At 39.6% G+C, this 18,639-nt stretch overlaps 1 protein-coding gene across 12 annotated transcripts in view; it reads left to right on the forward strand.

Annotated features, from left to right (window-relative positions):
- bol (boule homolog, RNA binding protein) overlaps nt 1-18,639 on the forward strand; it is a 34,474-nt gene that overhangs the window by 9,518 nt on the left and 6,317 nt on the right. For 11 of the 12 annotated variants that reach the window (XM_017078569.4, XM_036815742.3, XM_017078570.4 and 8 more), the window contains exons 3-6: nt 12,611-13,036; nt 13,749-13,902; nt 18,186-18,245; nt 18,313-18,430. In XM_017078569.4, the coding sequence (XP_016934058.1) occupies nt 12,915-13,036; nt 13,749-13,902; nt 18,186-18,245; nt 18,313-18,430 (454 nt within the window). In that variant the 5' untranslated portion in view covers nt 12,611-12,914. Of the gene's footprint in view, nt 1-12,610; nt 13,037-13,748; nt 13,903-14,160; nt 14,349-18,185; nt 18,246-18,312; nt 18,431-18,639 lie in introns of those variants that run through there. The other variant, XR_005014231.3, reaches the window with a different exon arrangement.

Below are 18,639 nucleotides of genomic sequence, written 5' to 3' on the forward strand. Positions count from 1 at the left end.
TGTACATAAATCTAAAATTATAATGCGCTCCGCTCTTCAATATTCATTCTTACCCGACCCCCGTCGCCGTCTTTTCCCCTACTTTTTTTTCTGTCGCCTAGGCTACAAGTGAATCCTCCGCTTGTTACTCGAGAGATTTTTCTTTATAAGCGACAACACACGCATGCCAAAAGAGCTAAAGTACTTTTGCCTATATAGTATGTTTTCGTTTAATTTTCTCGCTAAAGATACAAAAATGGCGAAAAGTCTTTGCTATTCCGCCATCATTGGCGACAGCTGTTTCAAGGAGAAAAGCGAAGGGGGCGGCGACACGCCCCTTTCCGACGGCGGCTGCCGTTGGCAATAAAAATATATAATATGCCCGCCAGGCTATGTTATCGAAACGATTCGCTGGATATCGCTATAGCTATGCGACTTGGCTAACAGCCTGGCGAGAAACTCGTAAACGACGTCAAAGTTCAAGACTAAAAAAGGGGGGGGGGCCTTGGAGGTTTGGGGATATATATGTGTGGCTTTTCGGTCGGTGGTGGGTTAAGACCATAAAGAAAATCTGTGTCAAAAGGAAACCAGGCGAGGAAATGCCTTTAAGCTTTGACTTTTCACGAATCAAACTAATCCCCCGCCATGCGTGATGCCAACTTTTACACACTCAAAAAAAAAATTATCATAAGATTTCGAGATACAAAAGAGATGTGTTTTTGATGGATCGTTCTTTTTTGGCCTTATATTCCAAAGTAGTCGTAATTATAAAACAAGAGATGTGGTGTTTATAGATCCTAACTAGTGGCTTATAATTAAGTGTTGCCCTGCCGCATGAAAATTAAGTTTATTTTGTTCTCAATTATTCGTGTAGAAAGTATAGAAATATATTAGGCAATGAAAGTATGAAAGATTATGGATACTACCTCCGTTCTAATGTTTTTAATAAAATTATTTGTTCTTGAAAGAATACAATTAATAAAATTCTTGTTCTTGAAAAAATAAGAATAAGAATTTCTAAAATTTTCATACAATAAACCTAGTAATTATAAAGCCTTATTTCTTTCTCTGTAATGGGGTGATTTTAGGGTTCAGGTTTTGGGTTCGATGCGTTAGCCCACATGCAAAATGGTCACCAAACGGTAACCGAACTTGCACTCTACCGTGGCGCGCTGGCCATTTGGACCGCAACGCAGGCCACAAAATCAGAATACAGACCAGTAGAGAGTACGGGCATTGGTATACAACTATAGCTTTACAGATACAGATGCTACGGATTCAGATACAGATACAAAGGTAGGGGCAGAGATACAGCTACGGACACACCCACCTGAATAATCTATATGCTAAGAGGGCCGAGGCCCCCAACCCGTCAGCATGTGTGGGTCAACTGCGTGCGGCTTTTATGGCCGCCATTCGTTGGGGATTTGAAAAGTGTGGCCATAAATAGAAGCAGACTGCTGCACGCACTGCTCCCAATTTTCGTTTGTACTCTCCAACTCGACGGGTCTCTAACAGAGCAATTATTTTAGCTTTTTTGCATACTCTACGCTCCGGGGTTCGAACTCACTGGAGCTGCATTGAAGCGAGTCGTGGGTCTAGTTCTCTCCCCATTCATTCATTCATCTAACGAGCTAACTTTTTTTTTACAACTATTCCGTTTCCACGCTTCATTCATGCATTCGAACAAAAAGTTAATATTAGTTATCTGCATATTTTCACGGTTCTCAAATCGCTTGCGCTGCCCACCAGCGGATGCTCACACACACACGTCAAGACTCAGATAGATAGCGAGATTCCGATTCAGATACAGAAACAGATGCATAGTGCATATGGAAATTGAGTTTGCGCCACCTGACAAAAGTTTCCACTTGGCTAATGTGAGAACTTTGCGGGCTCCCCAGCAATTTGCCATCGATTCCATAGACAAAGTTTTCAATTTTACCTTGGCGTTAAACGTTATTCTAAGCATATACTTTAAAGTAGAATATTAGATAATTCAACACGTAAAAAATTTGACCATCGCTTAATAAAAAAGTTATGGAGAATTCAACCATAAATTTAAAGAGGTATCCCACGTCTAAATCGGAATACAATAACTCAAGTTATGGAATCTCGAAGTATAGTTTTGGATTCCCATTCTGAAAGCCTTTGGAAATACGGAAAAATTGAACATGAAAATGGGTTAAAATTTGGACCCTCATATAACGAAAATATTTAAATGCAGATTATTAGAGAGTTCCACCACAAATTCATAGAGGTATCCCACTTTAAAATCGGGATCCATTTACCAAAGTTATGAAAGTTAGAAGATCCGTTTTTTGGGTTCCCATTCTGAAAGCCTTTGGAAATGCGGAAAAATCAAACATGAAAATGGGTTAAAATTTTGATCCTCGTATAACGAAAATATTTAAATGCAGATTATTAGAGAATTCCACCACAAGTTCGTAGAGGTATCCCACTTTAAAATCGGGATACATTTACCAAAGTTATGAAAGTTAGAATTACCGTTTTTTGGGTTCCCATTCTGAAAGCCTTTGGAAATACGGAAAAATGGAACATGAAAATGGGTTAAAATTTGAACCCTCGTATAACGAAAATATTTAAATGCAGATTATTAGAGAATTCCACCACAAATTCATAAAGGTATCACACTTTAAAATCGGGATCCATTTACCAAAGTTATGAAAGTTAGAGGTCCATTTTTGGGGTCCCACTCTGAAAGACTTTGGAAATACGGAAAAATCGAACATGAAAATGGGTTACAATTTGGACCCTCGTATAACGAAAATATTTAAATGCAGATTATTAGAGAATTCCACCACAAATTCATAGAGGTATCCCACTTTAAAATCGGGATCCATTTACCAAAGTTATGAAAGTTAGAAGATCCGTTTTTTGGGTTCCCATTCTGAAAGCCTTTGGAAATGCGGAAAAATCAAACATGAAAATGGGTTAAAATTTTGATCCTCGTATAATGAAAATATTTAAATGCAGATTATTAGAGAATTCCACCACAAGTTCGTAGAGGTATCCCACTTTAAAATCGGGATACATTTACCAAAGTTATGAAAGTTAGAATTACCGTTTTTTGGGTTCCCATTCTGAAAGCCTTTGGAAATACGGAAAAATTGAACATGAAAATGGGTTAAAATTTGAACCCTCGTATAACGAAAATATTTAAATGCAGATTATTAGAGAATTCCACCACAAATTCATAAAGGTATCACACTTTAAAATCGGAATCCATTTACCAAAGTTATGAAAGTTAGAGGTCCATTTTTGGGGTCCCACTCTGAAAGACTTTGGAAATATGGAAAAATCGAACATGAAAATGGGTTAAAATTTGGACCCTCGTATAACGAAAATATTTAAATGCAGATTATTAGAGAATTCCACCACAAATTCATAAAGGTATCCCACTTTAAAATCGGGATCCATTTACCAAAGTTATGAAAGTTAGAAGTGCCGTTTTTTGAGTTCCCATTCTGAAAGCCTTTGGAAATACGGAAAAATTGAACATGAAAATGGGTTAAAATTTGGACCCTCGTATAACGAAAATATTTAAATGCAGATTATTAGAGAATTCCACCACAAATTCATAAAGGTATCCCACTTTAAAATCGGGATCCATTTACCAAAGTTATGAAAGTTAGAAGTGCCGTTTTTTGAGTTCCCATTCTGAAAGCCTTTGGAAATACGGAAAAATTGAACATGAAAATGGGTTAAAATTTGGACCCTTGTATAACGAAAATATTTGAATGCAGATTATTAGAATATTCCACCACAAATTCATAAAGGTATCACACTTTAAAATCGGGATCCATTTACCAATGTTATGAAAGTTAGAAGTGCCGTTTTTTGAGTTCCCATTCTGAAAGCCTTTGGAAATACGGAAAAATTGAACATGAAAATGGGTTAAAATTTGGACCCTCGTATAACGAAAATATTTAAATGCAGATTATTAGAGAATTCCACCACAAATTCATAGAGGTATCCCACTTTAAAATCGGGATCCATTTACCAATGTTATGAAAGTTAGAAGTGCCGTTTTTTGAGTTCCCATTCTGAAAGCCTTTGGAAATACGGAAAAATTGAACATGAAAATGGGTTAAAATTTGGACCCTTGTATAGCGAAAATATTTGAATGTAGATTAATAGAGAATTCCACCACAAATTTATAGAGGTATCCCATTTTAAAATCGGGATTAATTTACCCAAGTTCTGAAAGTTAGAAGTCCATTCTTGGGTTCCCCTTCTGAAAGCCTTTGGAAATACGGAAAAATCGAACATGAAAATGGGCTAAAATTTTGACCGTCGTATAACAAAAATATTTGAATGTAGATTATTAGAGAATTCCACAACGAACTCATAGAGGCATCCCACGTCAAAATCGAAATTCAATAACTCGAGTTATGGAATATAGAATTGCTGTTTAGGGTTCCCAATCTGAAAGCCGTAGGAAATATGGAAAAGTCGAAGCCTAGCAATGCTAAAAAATAGTACTTTAAATGTCTCGCCAGCTTTTAATTTGCTACATTTATTTATCGATTAGACAGCCATCAAATAATAATAATTTCAGTAGCACCCGGGAATTTTAAGTGGGGGAAAAGTGATTAAGAAAGATTTGTTTACTCACCATTTCACTCGTTCATTCATTGAATGGGTTTCCTGCTCTCAAAAGGCTAATTGGGTGTTTCGCTTATTTTGTTTACAACTTGATGATATTAGGCGGCTGCTAATCGAGTAAATTTCACGCTGTTCGCAATGATGATTGTTATTCCCCGGGTGAGACTTTCATGGCTTTGTCGCCTTGTTTGAAATTCTTGGCCAGGCACAAAGCAGTTAAGCCAAAAATATCTAATAGGCACGGCAACTACAATGGCACACACTTAGCGCGCGTCGAGATATATATGCAAATGTGTAAATGCAGATGCAGATACAAATACAGATATAGATACAGATACGCTTACAGATACACAGCCATCAGTTTTATGCGAGTTGGCAACTTGAAATATTTCATTAACTTGAGAGGAAATGCACACATTTACATTTGTGCGGGTGAAAATGCCAATGGTTGTAAGTATGTTGTGCATCCCTCGGATATTTAGAAATTCTCGTATCTAAACAGCATTTCGTGTGCGAATCTCGTTTGCATAACTCTATATAAATTAAAATTTCTCATCTGATTTAGAACCCTTAACTGGGTCGCCAGACGTAGCTTAACTGCAACGAATTTAAGGCGCAATTTTGGCCAAAAGCGTTGCCAAAAAGAAAAAATAAAAATTAAGAGAAAGAACGGCATAAAGGGGCGCGCTGCAGCTAAAAACAAAAGCGAAAAATGTTGGTCGCGCGTTTTTGCGAGCTGAGAGACAGCTGCAGATGCAGATACATTCGGGTAGTTTTGCAGATGCAGGTACATAGTATTCGCATGCATATGCATATGGATGGGTGTTCTCAAACGAAATGATTGAAGTGAGGCAAGACCAACAAAAAGCAGAAGCCTGGAGGAGCACGCTGCCTTTGAGGATGACGTGCTCAGCTGCGCTTTTTCACTTTTACACACAAATACACTCGCTAGCAGTCGCGTAGATACGCGTTTTGCACAGGGGAAAATTATAATAGACTTCCTATCAGTAAATATTATATCTTTGGAGGGAAAATGTAGTCTCTCAATATTAGGTTAGGTTTTATCTGACTGCTGAGGGCTTTTAATCAGCGGAAATGTTCTAGTTGAACTTGTCGGAGAAAAAACGACGGGTTATAACCAACTATGTAAAGATTTGTTGCTTGAAATATTACATCACATTTGAGAACTATTTTAACCTTCTGACAAATAATAAAGTATTACTTTAACATGACATTAAGAAATTGGTACTCACCAGATTAAAGTGGTACAATTTACACAGTATTAAGAATTTTATGAAGTTTGTTACCACTGATACCATCTGGATTTTTTTTAGTAAACCCCAGCTACAAATTCAGAGTTATACAGACTTGCGGTTTATAAAATGTTTAACAAATAACTAAGTTTATTTTTAATCATAACCTTTTAAAAACAAAATGTATGCACCGAATGGCGGAGCAACTATTTATTTTTTTTCAAATGCCTTTCAAATTATTTTTTGCAATGGGTAATTCTTGAGAACGGCCCTTGTTAACCATAGTCGACTCTTTAGGTCGACCCATTGTCTGCATTTTCGCATTTTAATTTTATGCTTTTGGCCTAGGCAAAAGATGGCAACAAAGGAGGCAGCAGCAGCAGCAGCGGCGGCACATTCAGCTGCGTCTACAGAAATAGTTGGCAACCTCTTCACGCCCCCACCTACACACACAAACACCCCCACACACACACACTCGGACCCCCCTTTTGTAAACCCCCCTCGCAGACCCCCATCTTTTGAGTCACACTTTTACGTCATTTCTTTTCACTTTTTTCTTATTTGTTGGCCGCCTTTGGCTTTTTACATTTCCTTTGGCTCTTCTCTTGCTTTTTGTGTGATTGCATTTTTATGGCCGTCTCCAGTTGGAAAATGCCGAATTTGCATATTTATTTTTTTGGCAGTTCCACCTGCTTCTTTTGGGTTATGGTGGATTGCGTATACGCCCCGTGGCCGATTCAAAAATTGTTTTTTAATGACTTAATTTGGCGTAGCATTTAATGGATAGCTTCGTTTCGGCTTTCCGTACTATACGTCCTTGCCTGTATCCTGCGGCTGTATCAAATTCCGCTTAAATCCTTTGTCAGCATAGACAATAATCCGCCCTGCGAGGGAGGACATCAGCCATCGCTCATACGCAACGTTGTCGGTCTCCCGCAGCTGAAGTGGCAATAAATCATCCAAACGAAACTTTTTCCACACCACACACACACACACACACACACACATAGACACACAAGGACATGGGGATGAGTTAGATGGATTTGTGTATATATTTGCTTGAAATTAATTCCAACAGACTTAAAGTTACTGCGACTCGAGGGCAAATATTGGACAAGGGCCAGAAATAAAACTAACACAAATACAAGAAGTTGGACACTGGCAGCACAAGCAGAAAAGTTTCATTGTTTCGAACAAGTTTTTGGCTTAGCAAATATATATATAGAGAGGGATATATGTATATATGTATATAGGAACGATATGTGTGTGGAAAACATATGTGTGAGTCGATTTACTGACACAGTGGCAATTTGTGCTCGCGCTTTAGTAGTTTGGCGTTTCCCTTTTGCTGCTGCTGCTGCTTTTGGCTGCTCCTTCAGCTTCTGCCGAGGATTATGGATTTTTCTGTGCCACATATACATACGATTGGGGGGTGGTAACTGGGTTTTCTGGGCTTGGGTGGGTGGGAAAACGTTGATGTGGGATGGATACCCCGATGGCAGGCCATCAATTTAGCTGCTGAGGCCGCCGAGCCTGCGATGATGATGATGATGATGATGATGTTTGTCTGTTGGTTTGTCTGGCCCAACCTCTTCGGCTTTGCTCCTCTGGCCATTTTCCATACCCCCAACCTTTTTCCCTTCACCCTACTTTCTGGTGTGCTACAATTTCCTTTCACTTGACTGACACCCAAAAGCTTCGTCCTCGCTCTCGCCGCACTCAAGGATTGTATAACATGTAGGCGAAAGGCAGCCAGCAGTTTTCCTTCTACATTTTTTGTTGTTCTTGTTTTTTATTTTCCTCAGGTGAGGGAAGGGAGGGGGTGGGCGGTGCGCGGGGGCTGCACTTCCACTTCCGGCGCACTGTCAGTCAGTCAGTGCATCCTTGGCTGTATGTGTGTGTGTTTGAATTTGAGCCTGTTTTGCGCTTTCCCGCTTTCCACTTGACTCGGCTCCTCTGACTCTTGCTCTTTCGACGCCTTCTCAAAGTTTTAGCACCGCAACTTCAATTGACCTTTGCTTTTCCCACAGCCCACAGACCACCACCCACTTGCCACCCATCCATCCATTTTCCATTTCCCTCTTCCCTCTCCTGAGTTCATCTTCACCCAGTGACTTTCTTTCGTTTTATGTTATTCACCAACACGTACGCTTTAACGTCATCGTCATGCCTCAGCCATCAACATGATTTCCTCGCCCGCTTTTCGCTTTTCCAACTCCCCCTGCCCCGCTCCTAATTTCCCCCGTCCACCTTCAGTGGGTTTATCCCCCCCCGTCGGCAGTTATGCCCTCCTCAACTCTTTGAGCCTGGGCTGGCTAATTGTCCTTATGTGACTTGGCTACGCTTATCTGGCCAACTGAGGATACGGGAGTCGGTCGTCGGTCGTCTGCTGCCCTAGTCATCCCCACCTGGCGACCTAAAGGATTTGTCCTGCATCCCTTTTTTCCAACAACTTTGGTACTGGAAAAAATATATTATAATGTTGGATCTTAAAGTAACTTTTTTGTATCTGTGGAATTATTTTTCATGAAATTGTGGATACTTTTTGCTTTAAAATATAGTGATTGTAATAATATATGATTATTAATATATCTGCTATTAAGTTCCATTAAGACATCTGTTTCTATTAGGTGTAAGTTGTATTTTGTTCCCCTAGCTGTATCCTATGAATTTGAGTATCTAATGGCTAAATGCTTTAGTGTTTTCAATCGATATCCTTTGGTTTTTTCGGTGTACGCTTCATATTTTGTGTAGCATACTGCCTGGCGCATTTGGTCCTGTTTCGCCGAGGTTTCCTCTGCGCTTTCCCTGTGTCAGCGTTTATCGCTCGCCTTGGGGTCTGCTCTTTATTGTTTTTTGGCAAGGACGCTTACTTAGACGCACACACACACACAAGGATGCAGGTGTGCATATGCAGGCTATAAAAAGATACAGTGAAGGCCCGGTAGCAGAACTCGTTTCATTCTTATCTATAGGGTTTTGGTTTCAAGGGGGCAGTTTGTGTTTCCAATAGTGCTCATGCCCTTTTTTGGGGGTTCTATCTCCGCACTCCTTCCTTCCGGTTTCAGTTCCCGTTTCGGTTTCTACCACTTACCTGCCCTTTTCCCTTTAATTTCCTTTCCTTTTTCCCACAGCTCTTCGTTTTCCTTTCCTTTTCGCAGCTGTAAGTTAGCTTCATTTCCCTTTTTTTTGGACTCGCTACTTGCAACTGCTTTTCGTATCTGTGCCAAGTGAAGCGCGCCCACGTTGCCATTTTATAGGTCAAACTTGCACTCTCTTCAGCAACTACTCTGCGTCGACTTTCCCACTGCCCCGCCCACTTTTTCACTCTCTCCCACCGCCGCCCCCTTTTCCCCTTTTTCCCTATTTTCCCACAACTACAAACTGCTACTGGCTACGCAGTCTGGTTATTCAATAGTTTGGCGCTCACTAATTGCATTGCCCTAATTGCCCAAGTTACGCTTGAAATGTGCCAAAAAATGGACGTAAAGGGGAAAAAACTCAACCAGCTAACAGAATGTTTTTTTAATCCCTGCGATATCAAGTATTGAACGGCAAATTGTTAGCGAATTGGGGATTAATTCTCCATTTACTGTGTAAGGGAAGTGAGTCAGCCTTGGGGACTTTCGTTTTGTGCGGGTCCCTTTTTTTAATGGATTGTCTACAAATTTATATTTCTATTTTCCCAAATGCTGCTCTGGCAATATTTACAAATTATTTGAAGGTTTTTTTTAAATCCCATTGTTGAGTTAACTAAACTAATTTATTTGTTCTCATATTTTTTCAATTGCATAACCGTGGTTTACACATTAATCATAATCTCCAAATTCTTTTCTTTTTTCAAATGTTTTCCTTTGTCAACATAATCCCCTAGTTTTTCCCTTCATTATATCAAAATTCTTCAGCTGTGTGCCCTCGTATTTGTGGTTTATTTTTCGCCAACATGGTTGTGGTTTTAACAAAATTTCGTAATTATACGCGCGTATTTCAACCCTCAGGGGTATGAAATTCTGTCGTTTTTTTTTTACTGCTTTGCTTTTCCCTATTGTTCAGATCATATCTCGCCATAATCGCGGACGTTCAACAGACGTATCTGTGGCACGAACTCTTTCCCGCTTTTGGCAATATAAAATAAAATTCTTTGACGGTTCCCGTTTCCATTGGCATTACTCGCGCAATTTTCGCACGTGGAATTTTGCAATATTGCTGAGCACCTCAACTGACTAACTGACTGAATGAGTGACTGACTAACTGACAGCTTTGTGGGTGGATGGGTGGATGGAATGGTTGTTTGGATGGGTAGGGGATAGATGTGATGTGGGTGGGGATTGTGTGAGAGTTTTGAGCTGCTGGCTGCTGTTGATTAAATTCCATTGATATCGCTGGCGCTGTCATGCTGCGAACACACAACAGTAGCTTCACTCCGGACCTCCTGACTCCGTGATTTTCCGGCTGACCTCAGTGGCTGTCGCTTTTCCTCGTACTGATACACTCGTTGCCATGGCCTGAAGTAATGAACATTTTAATAATTCAGCTGCTGGCATTGCTCCGTATTCCTTCTTTGTCGCCATTTTACTATCCAACCATCATCAATTCTGCTAATGCCAAGGCATAAAGTTCTCAAAAATAATTTCATAATATTGTAAATAATTAAGAGCCGCACATAAATCATGAGCAGCAGCAGCAGCCCTGTGTGCCCATCATCTCCTAGCTCATCATGAATCATGTCAGGGGCACTTAGGCATCGGCAAATCAGCTTTCGCCTCACCCACTTTATGCTGGCCACATCCGCTCGAGGAGTCTAGAAAATCTATGGCAAAGCTTTTAGTTTTTCACAATTTTGCGTTGGCCAAAACCAATATAGCATGTACGTATATATATAGGATATATATTGGGCAGACGAAGCAGATTTAAATTCTCCTATTTTCCTAATGCCAACGTCACTTGATTTTGTTTTTCTCATTTCTAAATATATATTTCGATTATATTTCTTTTTTAATTGTGACGCGTTTTAATGAGCGGAAGATATATCTGTTATTTGGTTTTGCATTTATGCATATGTACATGTACGGGTTTAGTTTTAATTGCGCCTAAGAGAATTTATTGCCTTGATTTATACAAGCACTTATATTTCGTTAATTTATTTGTTTGAGATACGGAAAATGGGTCGAAATAGAGCCGTATAATCACGTGTTGCCAACAGCTTTCCCACACAGTCCATTAAATTGATATCTCATACGTGCATCCGACTTTCTGTGTATATATACATATACAATATGTGTATACCTTCATATGTACTATATATCTTTAAATCGATCGGGTCGTCCGACGTACAATTGAAATGCCTGGCATAGCACAACTTCAGCGGGAACGCCAACAATTTTGACATTTTCATTGTTAATGAAAATTTAATTATGTTTTCATTGCTGCGTGTGTGCGCCAATCGAATCCAGCCGTACACACTCAGATTGTCCGACTGACGGAATACTTTTCGAACGCCGGACATTCAGTACAGAGATAAATAGCCAGCGATAAGCGAACAGCGACCAGCAGCGTTGCCCATCATCGATGAGACAGATACGGATACTTCGGATTGAGATACAAATGCCGATATGGCCAGGGAGATACCTACATGCTACTCAAACTGCTCAATATGGATCATTAAGCGCTGGTTTGGGGGGCGGAGGGGGGGTCAGCAAACATGCGACGCCCAGAACATGCAAACATCATCTACAAAACCATCTACATACTTCCAAATGAAATGTTTGACGAAGGCTGCGAATGTATTCCGACTCGAACTCAAATTAGTGCATGTTGGAGTTTCCTCGATCGGAATTATAATGGGCATCTGCAGCTCATAGCAACACGTATGATTTCTAGATGCACTGGGAAAAACTTTGGTCATCTAAATGGTATTTGTTTGTATAGGTGAATTTGATTTTATTTGTTTTTAAAAATGTCCCTTGTATACCACTTAAAATAATATTTTAAAGATCATTAATACCTTAAATAGGTTTAGACAAACAATGGAAAGTATCTTAAGATCCAAAACATCTTTAGAATGGTTTTTAATAGTTAGGTATGTTTGGAATCGTATATATGGCTTAAATTGTTGTGTATTATACAAAGATATAGGGTTCTTATAGAGTTCTCGGTTGCAATACGAAAACCAAATAAATTCGATGTACTTTAGAGATTAATTAGAAATATCTAGAGAGGGCTTTAAGGAACTATTGTAACATTTTCCTATGTGCATTTGCCTCTCGTGTGGCCCAAAAACTTTTTCAAACCGTGTTGTTGACAAGGCAAGTTTATTGTTGCTGCTGCTGCTGTGATGTTGCCTCTGCTGCTGCTGCTGCTACTGCTGCTTTCCGTTGCTGCTGTTAAAATTAAACTCTCTGTGCTATTTAGTTGTCTCGCCGCCGCTTCTGAAGGTGAATTTATGGTGCACACATGGTGCCCGACTACCTCTAGTTTTCCCTGAGAGTGTGTTGGTGCGTATCTGTGAGCCTGCCTGCGCTGAGTTTTCCTCGTGTGACATATGTCGACTGTGCCAGAAATAGATTCGTTTCGAAATGTAGGGGGCATTTCTTTAGTTTTTTTTCTTCTTTTTTCCCCGAGATTCAAATGTTCTCCGCTCTCGCGCACTCTCTCTCTTTTGTTTTGCTGGCCATGTGGCTGATTATTTTAATGGTTTATTAATGAGCTCGACTAATTTTGTGATTAATTATGGGCTTCTTCTTTTACAGATTTCAAGTATCCGCCAGGCAGCAAGGAGCACATCAAACTGTATACATGCGTGCTACAACTAAAACAGTGGAAACCATCTCGATAGTACCAGCCGCCGCATAAACGCCATCCAATTCGATCCGCTTCGATAAAGTCCAATCTCAGCCAGAAAAAAAAAATAGAAAACTAACCGAGCCGCTCGAACCAACGAACGGCAGCGAGAAGAACCTCTTTGGCCAGCGCGCACCCCCACTCTCCAGCAACAGCCTCAACATTCTGCCCTTCGGAGCCCCCAACTTTCGTCTGGAGACGACACCCGCAGAGATGCACAAGATCGCGGCAGCGCCGCCTCCGACGGCAGCGCCCGGCGGAGGACTGGAGACTCCCCTGGCGGCGCCCAAATACGGCACACTCATACCCAACCGCATCTTTGTGGGCGGCATCAGGTGAGTTTGACCTTTGGTCACTTAGCCCAGGGACCTTTAGAAATCTCCAGGAATTTAGTAATCATTATTGGATCATTTTTCCAGAAACACATTCCCTTTGAAATGTTTCTTGGAATATAAATGTACTAATTAAAAAGCTTACATTTTTTTATAGTATAGTATCGTAGAATTCTGTAGATAACTTTTCGTACTAGAACCACTTTTGCAGACCAACATTCTTTAAAGTAATCACTTACCCCAGGAATCTTTAGAAATCGATTTAATAGAATCCTGGAATTCTGTGGATCATAATGGGATCATTTTTCGCTTTGAAATGTTTCTTGGAACATATATAAAATAATTAAAATGCTTTCGAGCACCAAAATTCAATGAAATGTATTAAATTATTCCTACTGGGACTATTTTTTCAGACCAAATTTCTTCTTCTTTCAATGAAGTGTTAAATAACTAAATATATAATAATGCATGTTTAAGTGCGTTAAAGGAATTTTAGAATCGAAACTTAATTATACAATTAAAGGTTCATACATAAAAAGTAAGACCTTAATTATTATAGTATTATCTCCATAATCATTCTGTATTTAATCTTACGAGACTAGATATTCCAGTTCTTAAAAGCTTAAGCCTATAAATATGATTTTCCTAGGGTTTCTTAAGTACTCCCAGGCTTTTATGTACGTAAATAAAACCACTTTATATCTCCCTATCCCAGCGGCGATACCACCGAGGCCGATCTGACCCGCGTCTTCAGCGCCTACGGCACGGTAAAGAGCACCAAGATCATCGTGGATCGGGCTGGCGTGAGCAAGGGCTACGGATTTGTCACCTTCGAGACGGAGCAGGAGGCGCAAAGACTGCAAGCGGATGTGAGTACCACTCCTTTGACCTGTTGCTAATGTCGCCTGTTAAACGTTTACCATACAAAGAAAAAAAGAAAATAAGAAACTGCCAGTATTATGATTTTCATACCGATGAAGCGATCGTGAACATCACCAACAAACTACAAACGATTGAACGAACGAACCTTACAACTCTTTTAGAGCTTTTTCAATTGTCGCGTTACGAAAAGATATAAACAAATCTCACACTCCAACACAACTTAAAATTGTGCTCCGATCTTTTAGGGCATTACCTGACCCATCACACACAAGTACTACTACTATGAGACGTCGGTTCCTCCTACTACTGATACTACTACTACTACCACTACTACCAACACTCCCCGCGGGGGGGGTCCCACATAAGAAATACCTCATATGATTGTCGCCATTGTGCGATATATGATATATGATGATCAGATGTACCGCCTTAGGTACGGACGGCACTTTGTTCTTTTATAAATTTCTTCTTATTGCGTTTTTGTTGAGTTTACGTTTCCGAGTTACGTTACATTTCCGTTGCGTTGCCATTCCGTTACGTTACATTCGATTCCGTTGCGTTCCTTATATCGTTTCATTGCCAGAAACAACAAAAACCCAAAAACAACCACACATTTTTTACAACACACAATCAACACTCACCCAGTTATATAACCCACATTACTACTCTCCCCAGCGTAGGCAGCCTTACTTTTCCTTCTATATTTCTTTGATCCCACACCACCCACACACCACGTATCCAAACCTATTGATATATCGAAGTTTGCCCGTTAAGCTAAAAACAAAAAACAAAAAAACCAAAATCAAATGCAAATGCAAAACAATGTTGAGTTCGTTGCACCGTTTTTAATGCTCATTTTATGCAATCAATTAAACAATTAGCGATTTTGCTCTTTTGGAAAGCGGTCTCCATAGACTTTATAGACTAGACTATATAGACAATACCTTAGTGCGTTGCCTTGTTGCCTTAATTCGTTTGATCCAGTCTTGAGTTCCGTTTTTGAGTTATTCTTTCGTGTAAAGTTGCATTGTTGGCACATCTTTTCCGTTTTGCCTAATTTGCTGATTACAAATTGAAACGATTGTGTATTGCACATTTTTCCAATTGTGGAATAATTAACGATCCAACGGCAGCAGTAACAATAATAATAATCCAATTCCAACCCCCAGCAAGTAAGTGCGCGCCGTAAAAGTTCCTGGGGAATGTTATATATATATATATATCTTTTGAACCCAAAGTTAGCAGTGCAATCATCTGCTCTCCAGGGCAACCCACGTTCTATCCCAACAGAACCAAACTACACTGGAAAAGCTAATAGTAAGGCAATTGAACTTTTTATTTAAGAGGTGTAATATATCTTGCAATATAATATAGGTATATATTAAAAACAAAAGATTTAACTAATGATATTATAAGGTTCTTAAGCTCAGATCTGTATATGTTGATTTCTGACCGTGTAGCTTGTTGCTACTTGTTTCCTGACTATATAGAGTCAAGATCTGGGCTAGGTTCAGTTCGGTCCATAAAAAGTTCAGCCTCCAGGTGGCTCATTACAAAATGAACTTGTCTGCCATATTTTGTTTTGGCATACTAATTGATTATAATTATTGCATAAGCACACTGGCCTGCCCGAGTGATGCAACTTTTACCCATTTCAGGGAAAATTCCCTTACCCATTTTTACTTTTTTTTTTCCACCGCTCGATTCTGATGACGATGTGATGTTCAGAGGCTGAAGCTGCTGAGGCTTCCGCCGTGCTCTGTGGCATATTAAGTGAAAAACTTTTGCCGCTCGTCATTAATATGCATTGTTGTCGTTCTGGTTGTTGTTCCAACTCTTGTTGTTGCTGACTCTACTGGTTGGTAGTGCTGCCCGAGTCTGGGACACGAGTGTCCTTGTGAAAGCAAAGGGAAAGCAGAAAGCAGAAAGCAGAGAGCATAATGCCCGGCGGCAGAACAAGGATAACAACGACCACACTCTATGCAAAAGGCAAAAGCTGAAACGGGCACGTCAACAACAATAAAAACAAGTCCTGGCAACGTTTAACCAAGTTTTATAATTTACACACACCACCACCATCAGCAACCCAAACAGAGTGTAGACAGTATAACACACATTACACTAATTAAATTTCATTTAGAAAAGTTTAGCATTTAGTTCGAGTAGTTTTTTTTTCGACCACTTGTACTCATCAAAAGCCACAGCATCCAGCAAAACTGGGGGTTACGCTTTTTGTTTAGTGTTCTCCGGTGACCACAATCCCAAAACCATATAGGAGTATATATCATATCGGTCCACTCAAAACCAAAGAGACCCTTTCACCACCCCACCCCCACCCACTGCGTATACTAATTTTTGTGTATATGTGTTCTATAATGGCAAACTAATCCCTACCAAAAACCCATTGTCACCTCATACATGCATAATTACGCAACACAAATACATACATATAGATTAGAGCCAAATTTGGGTTCGGTAAAATAAACTCGAAACGCACATTTCGAATGTATGAGATTTGCCTACTTCAACAGGAGGGAAGGCTCTTCAATTTTAAATCATTTTAGAGTGTAGAGCAACGGGGCTTTGTTGTCCTTTTTGTAGGCTTGAAACAAAAGGGCACCACCGTAAAAGCCAGCCACCAAAAGGATTCTTAATTAAATTCAGCCAAGACAAGAAGTGGTTAAATGGATGATGGGGGAAAGTGGGGCTGTACCAGGGGTTCCAGGGCCTCCTTTACGCCATACGTTTCATCTTTAGTTTACTTTCTCAACTGTTGGCCCTTTGTTAAGGCCCTTATCCTTATGTCGCTGGCCGAGGACGATGGCTCGAGGGCGGCCAACTCGAACATAAATGAAAAGAATGTTTGCCCGGCGGCGGTCAGAAAAGGATACGCGGTGGCAGCGGCGGCGTCGGCGGCTCAGGTTTTCCGTGCCTCGTCCTCGCTTTTCTTTTCATTTCATTTTCCACATTTTCTCCGCTTTATTTTTTTTTTAACGACAAAGTAGCATCTCCTGGGCCCGCAAACATTTGCTTAGGTTAATGGTTATTACCGCTGCCAAGAGGGGTCACCACTCAACCAAGCGACTCCCTCAAGGAGTCTGGGCTTATCTCTTTGTGGAGCGGTGTCCTTTTCATGCATTTCATGCGCAAATCACAAGGGTATCAGCCGGTACTAATTGGCAATTAAAGACGAGCTGGCAGGCCTGCCTATCTGCCTATCAGCGTTGTTAGTTTTGCCGGAGGAAAAGGTATTAAATGTAAATTGGCTGATTTATTGGGTCGAAGAGATGCTAAATGCATTTTTAAAATGGGATTACTTTCAGCCAAAAGGAACTTGTTGAAAAGGCTTTGTGAAAGAGGTTTATATACACACGAAGATTTAAAACTGCCCCTTTATATATATATATTTCTCGGGCTATATATTTACATCTTTAACTTGGTGTTGGTGCTATAATTGGTTTTACATTTGTATTATCGTTTGTTTTTTGTATTATATTTAATTGATTTAATTATTATTATTGTTATCCAAGTTGGCAAACACGAGTCGAGAGAAGAAACGTTACAAAAAGCAAGCTTTGTTTTCCAAATTGAATTTTGTTCTTTAAATGCTTTTGTGCCTTTTCAGTTTATATACATTTTTAAATGAGTTTATTATTCTGGTTAATTAATTTTTTGTGTTTATGTATGTTGATTAAAATAAACATGATGTTGTAATTTTGTGCCGCGAAAATTGAAAATGAAAATTACGAAACAAAGAGAACAATATAAGTTGGCGATTCGATTTGCTTTTTGAAGCCAAATTAAACAACACAGCAAAAAACAGCGCAAATCTATTTATGCAACATATGTACATGACATTTTGTAATAAACCTTACTTAATTTAAACACACAACACACACCACCACACACACCCCACAGTATAAACATTTACACCTATATATTTTATATATATATATAACTTTGGTAATGGTATTTTTTGCCTTGGCACGTGTTTCTCTCTCTCTTAGCCATGGCCGTGCCATAAAAAGCAAAAAATGAACAGAAGATTAAAAAACCAAAAAAAAAAGACACAAAATAAAACCAAAAGCGTTGCGCATTAATTTTTAACTATTTTTTGAGAACTTTTGATGCTGCTGCGTTCGATTTGAATTTGAATTTCTTCGTTCGGCTTGTGTGTTGATAATGCAATAGATTTGATATTAATGCTCCTCCATTTATGCTTTCTCCCTCTGTCTCTCTCTTCCATCTCTGTCTGGTCGAAAAAATACAGGGTGAGTGCGTGGTACTACGTGATCGCAAACTGAACATTGCACCGGCCATCAAAAAGCAGGTGGGTAAAGCTAAATTTTTCAAAAATATTCTTCAGATAATAAAATCAATTTGTATCTCAATCTTAGCCCAATCCTCTGCAGTCAATTGTGGCCACGAATGGAGCTGTCTACTATACCACCACGCCGCCGGCACCGATCAGCAACATACCCATGGATCAGTTTGCAGCCGCTGTATATCCGCCAGGTGAGATACAGATCGTTCTGGGCGACTTCAAATCCGATAATCTATTGTAATCTATCTGCGTTGATGGGTCGTCATCGTTTCTCTAAGTTTCACTTGGTTTTGATTGACATTTGTTTTTCTTTTCTTTGTATTTCATTACTCTCTCTCTATTCGACAAAAAAAAAAATGTACACTTCATCAACACCACCAACAACTACAACCAAAAACAC

This window comes from Drosophila suzukii, chromosome 3 (genome assembly GCF_043229965.1).
Source record: "Drosophila suzukii chromosome 3, CBGP_Dsuzu_IsoJpt1.0, whole genome shotgun sequence".
Lineage (NCBI taxonomy): Eukaryota > Metazoa > Arthropoda > Insecta > Diptera > Drosophilidae > Drosophila > Drosophila suzukii.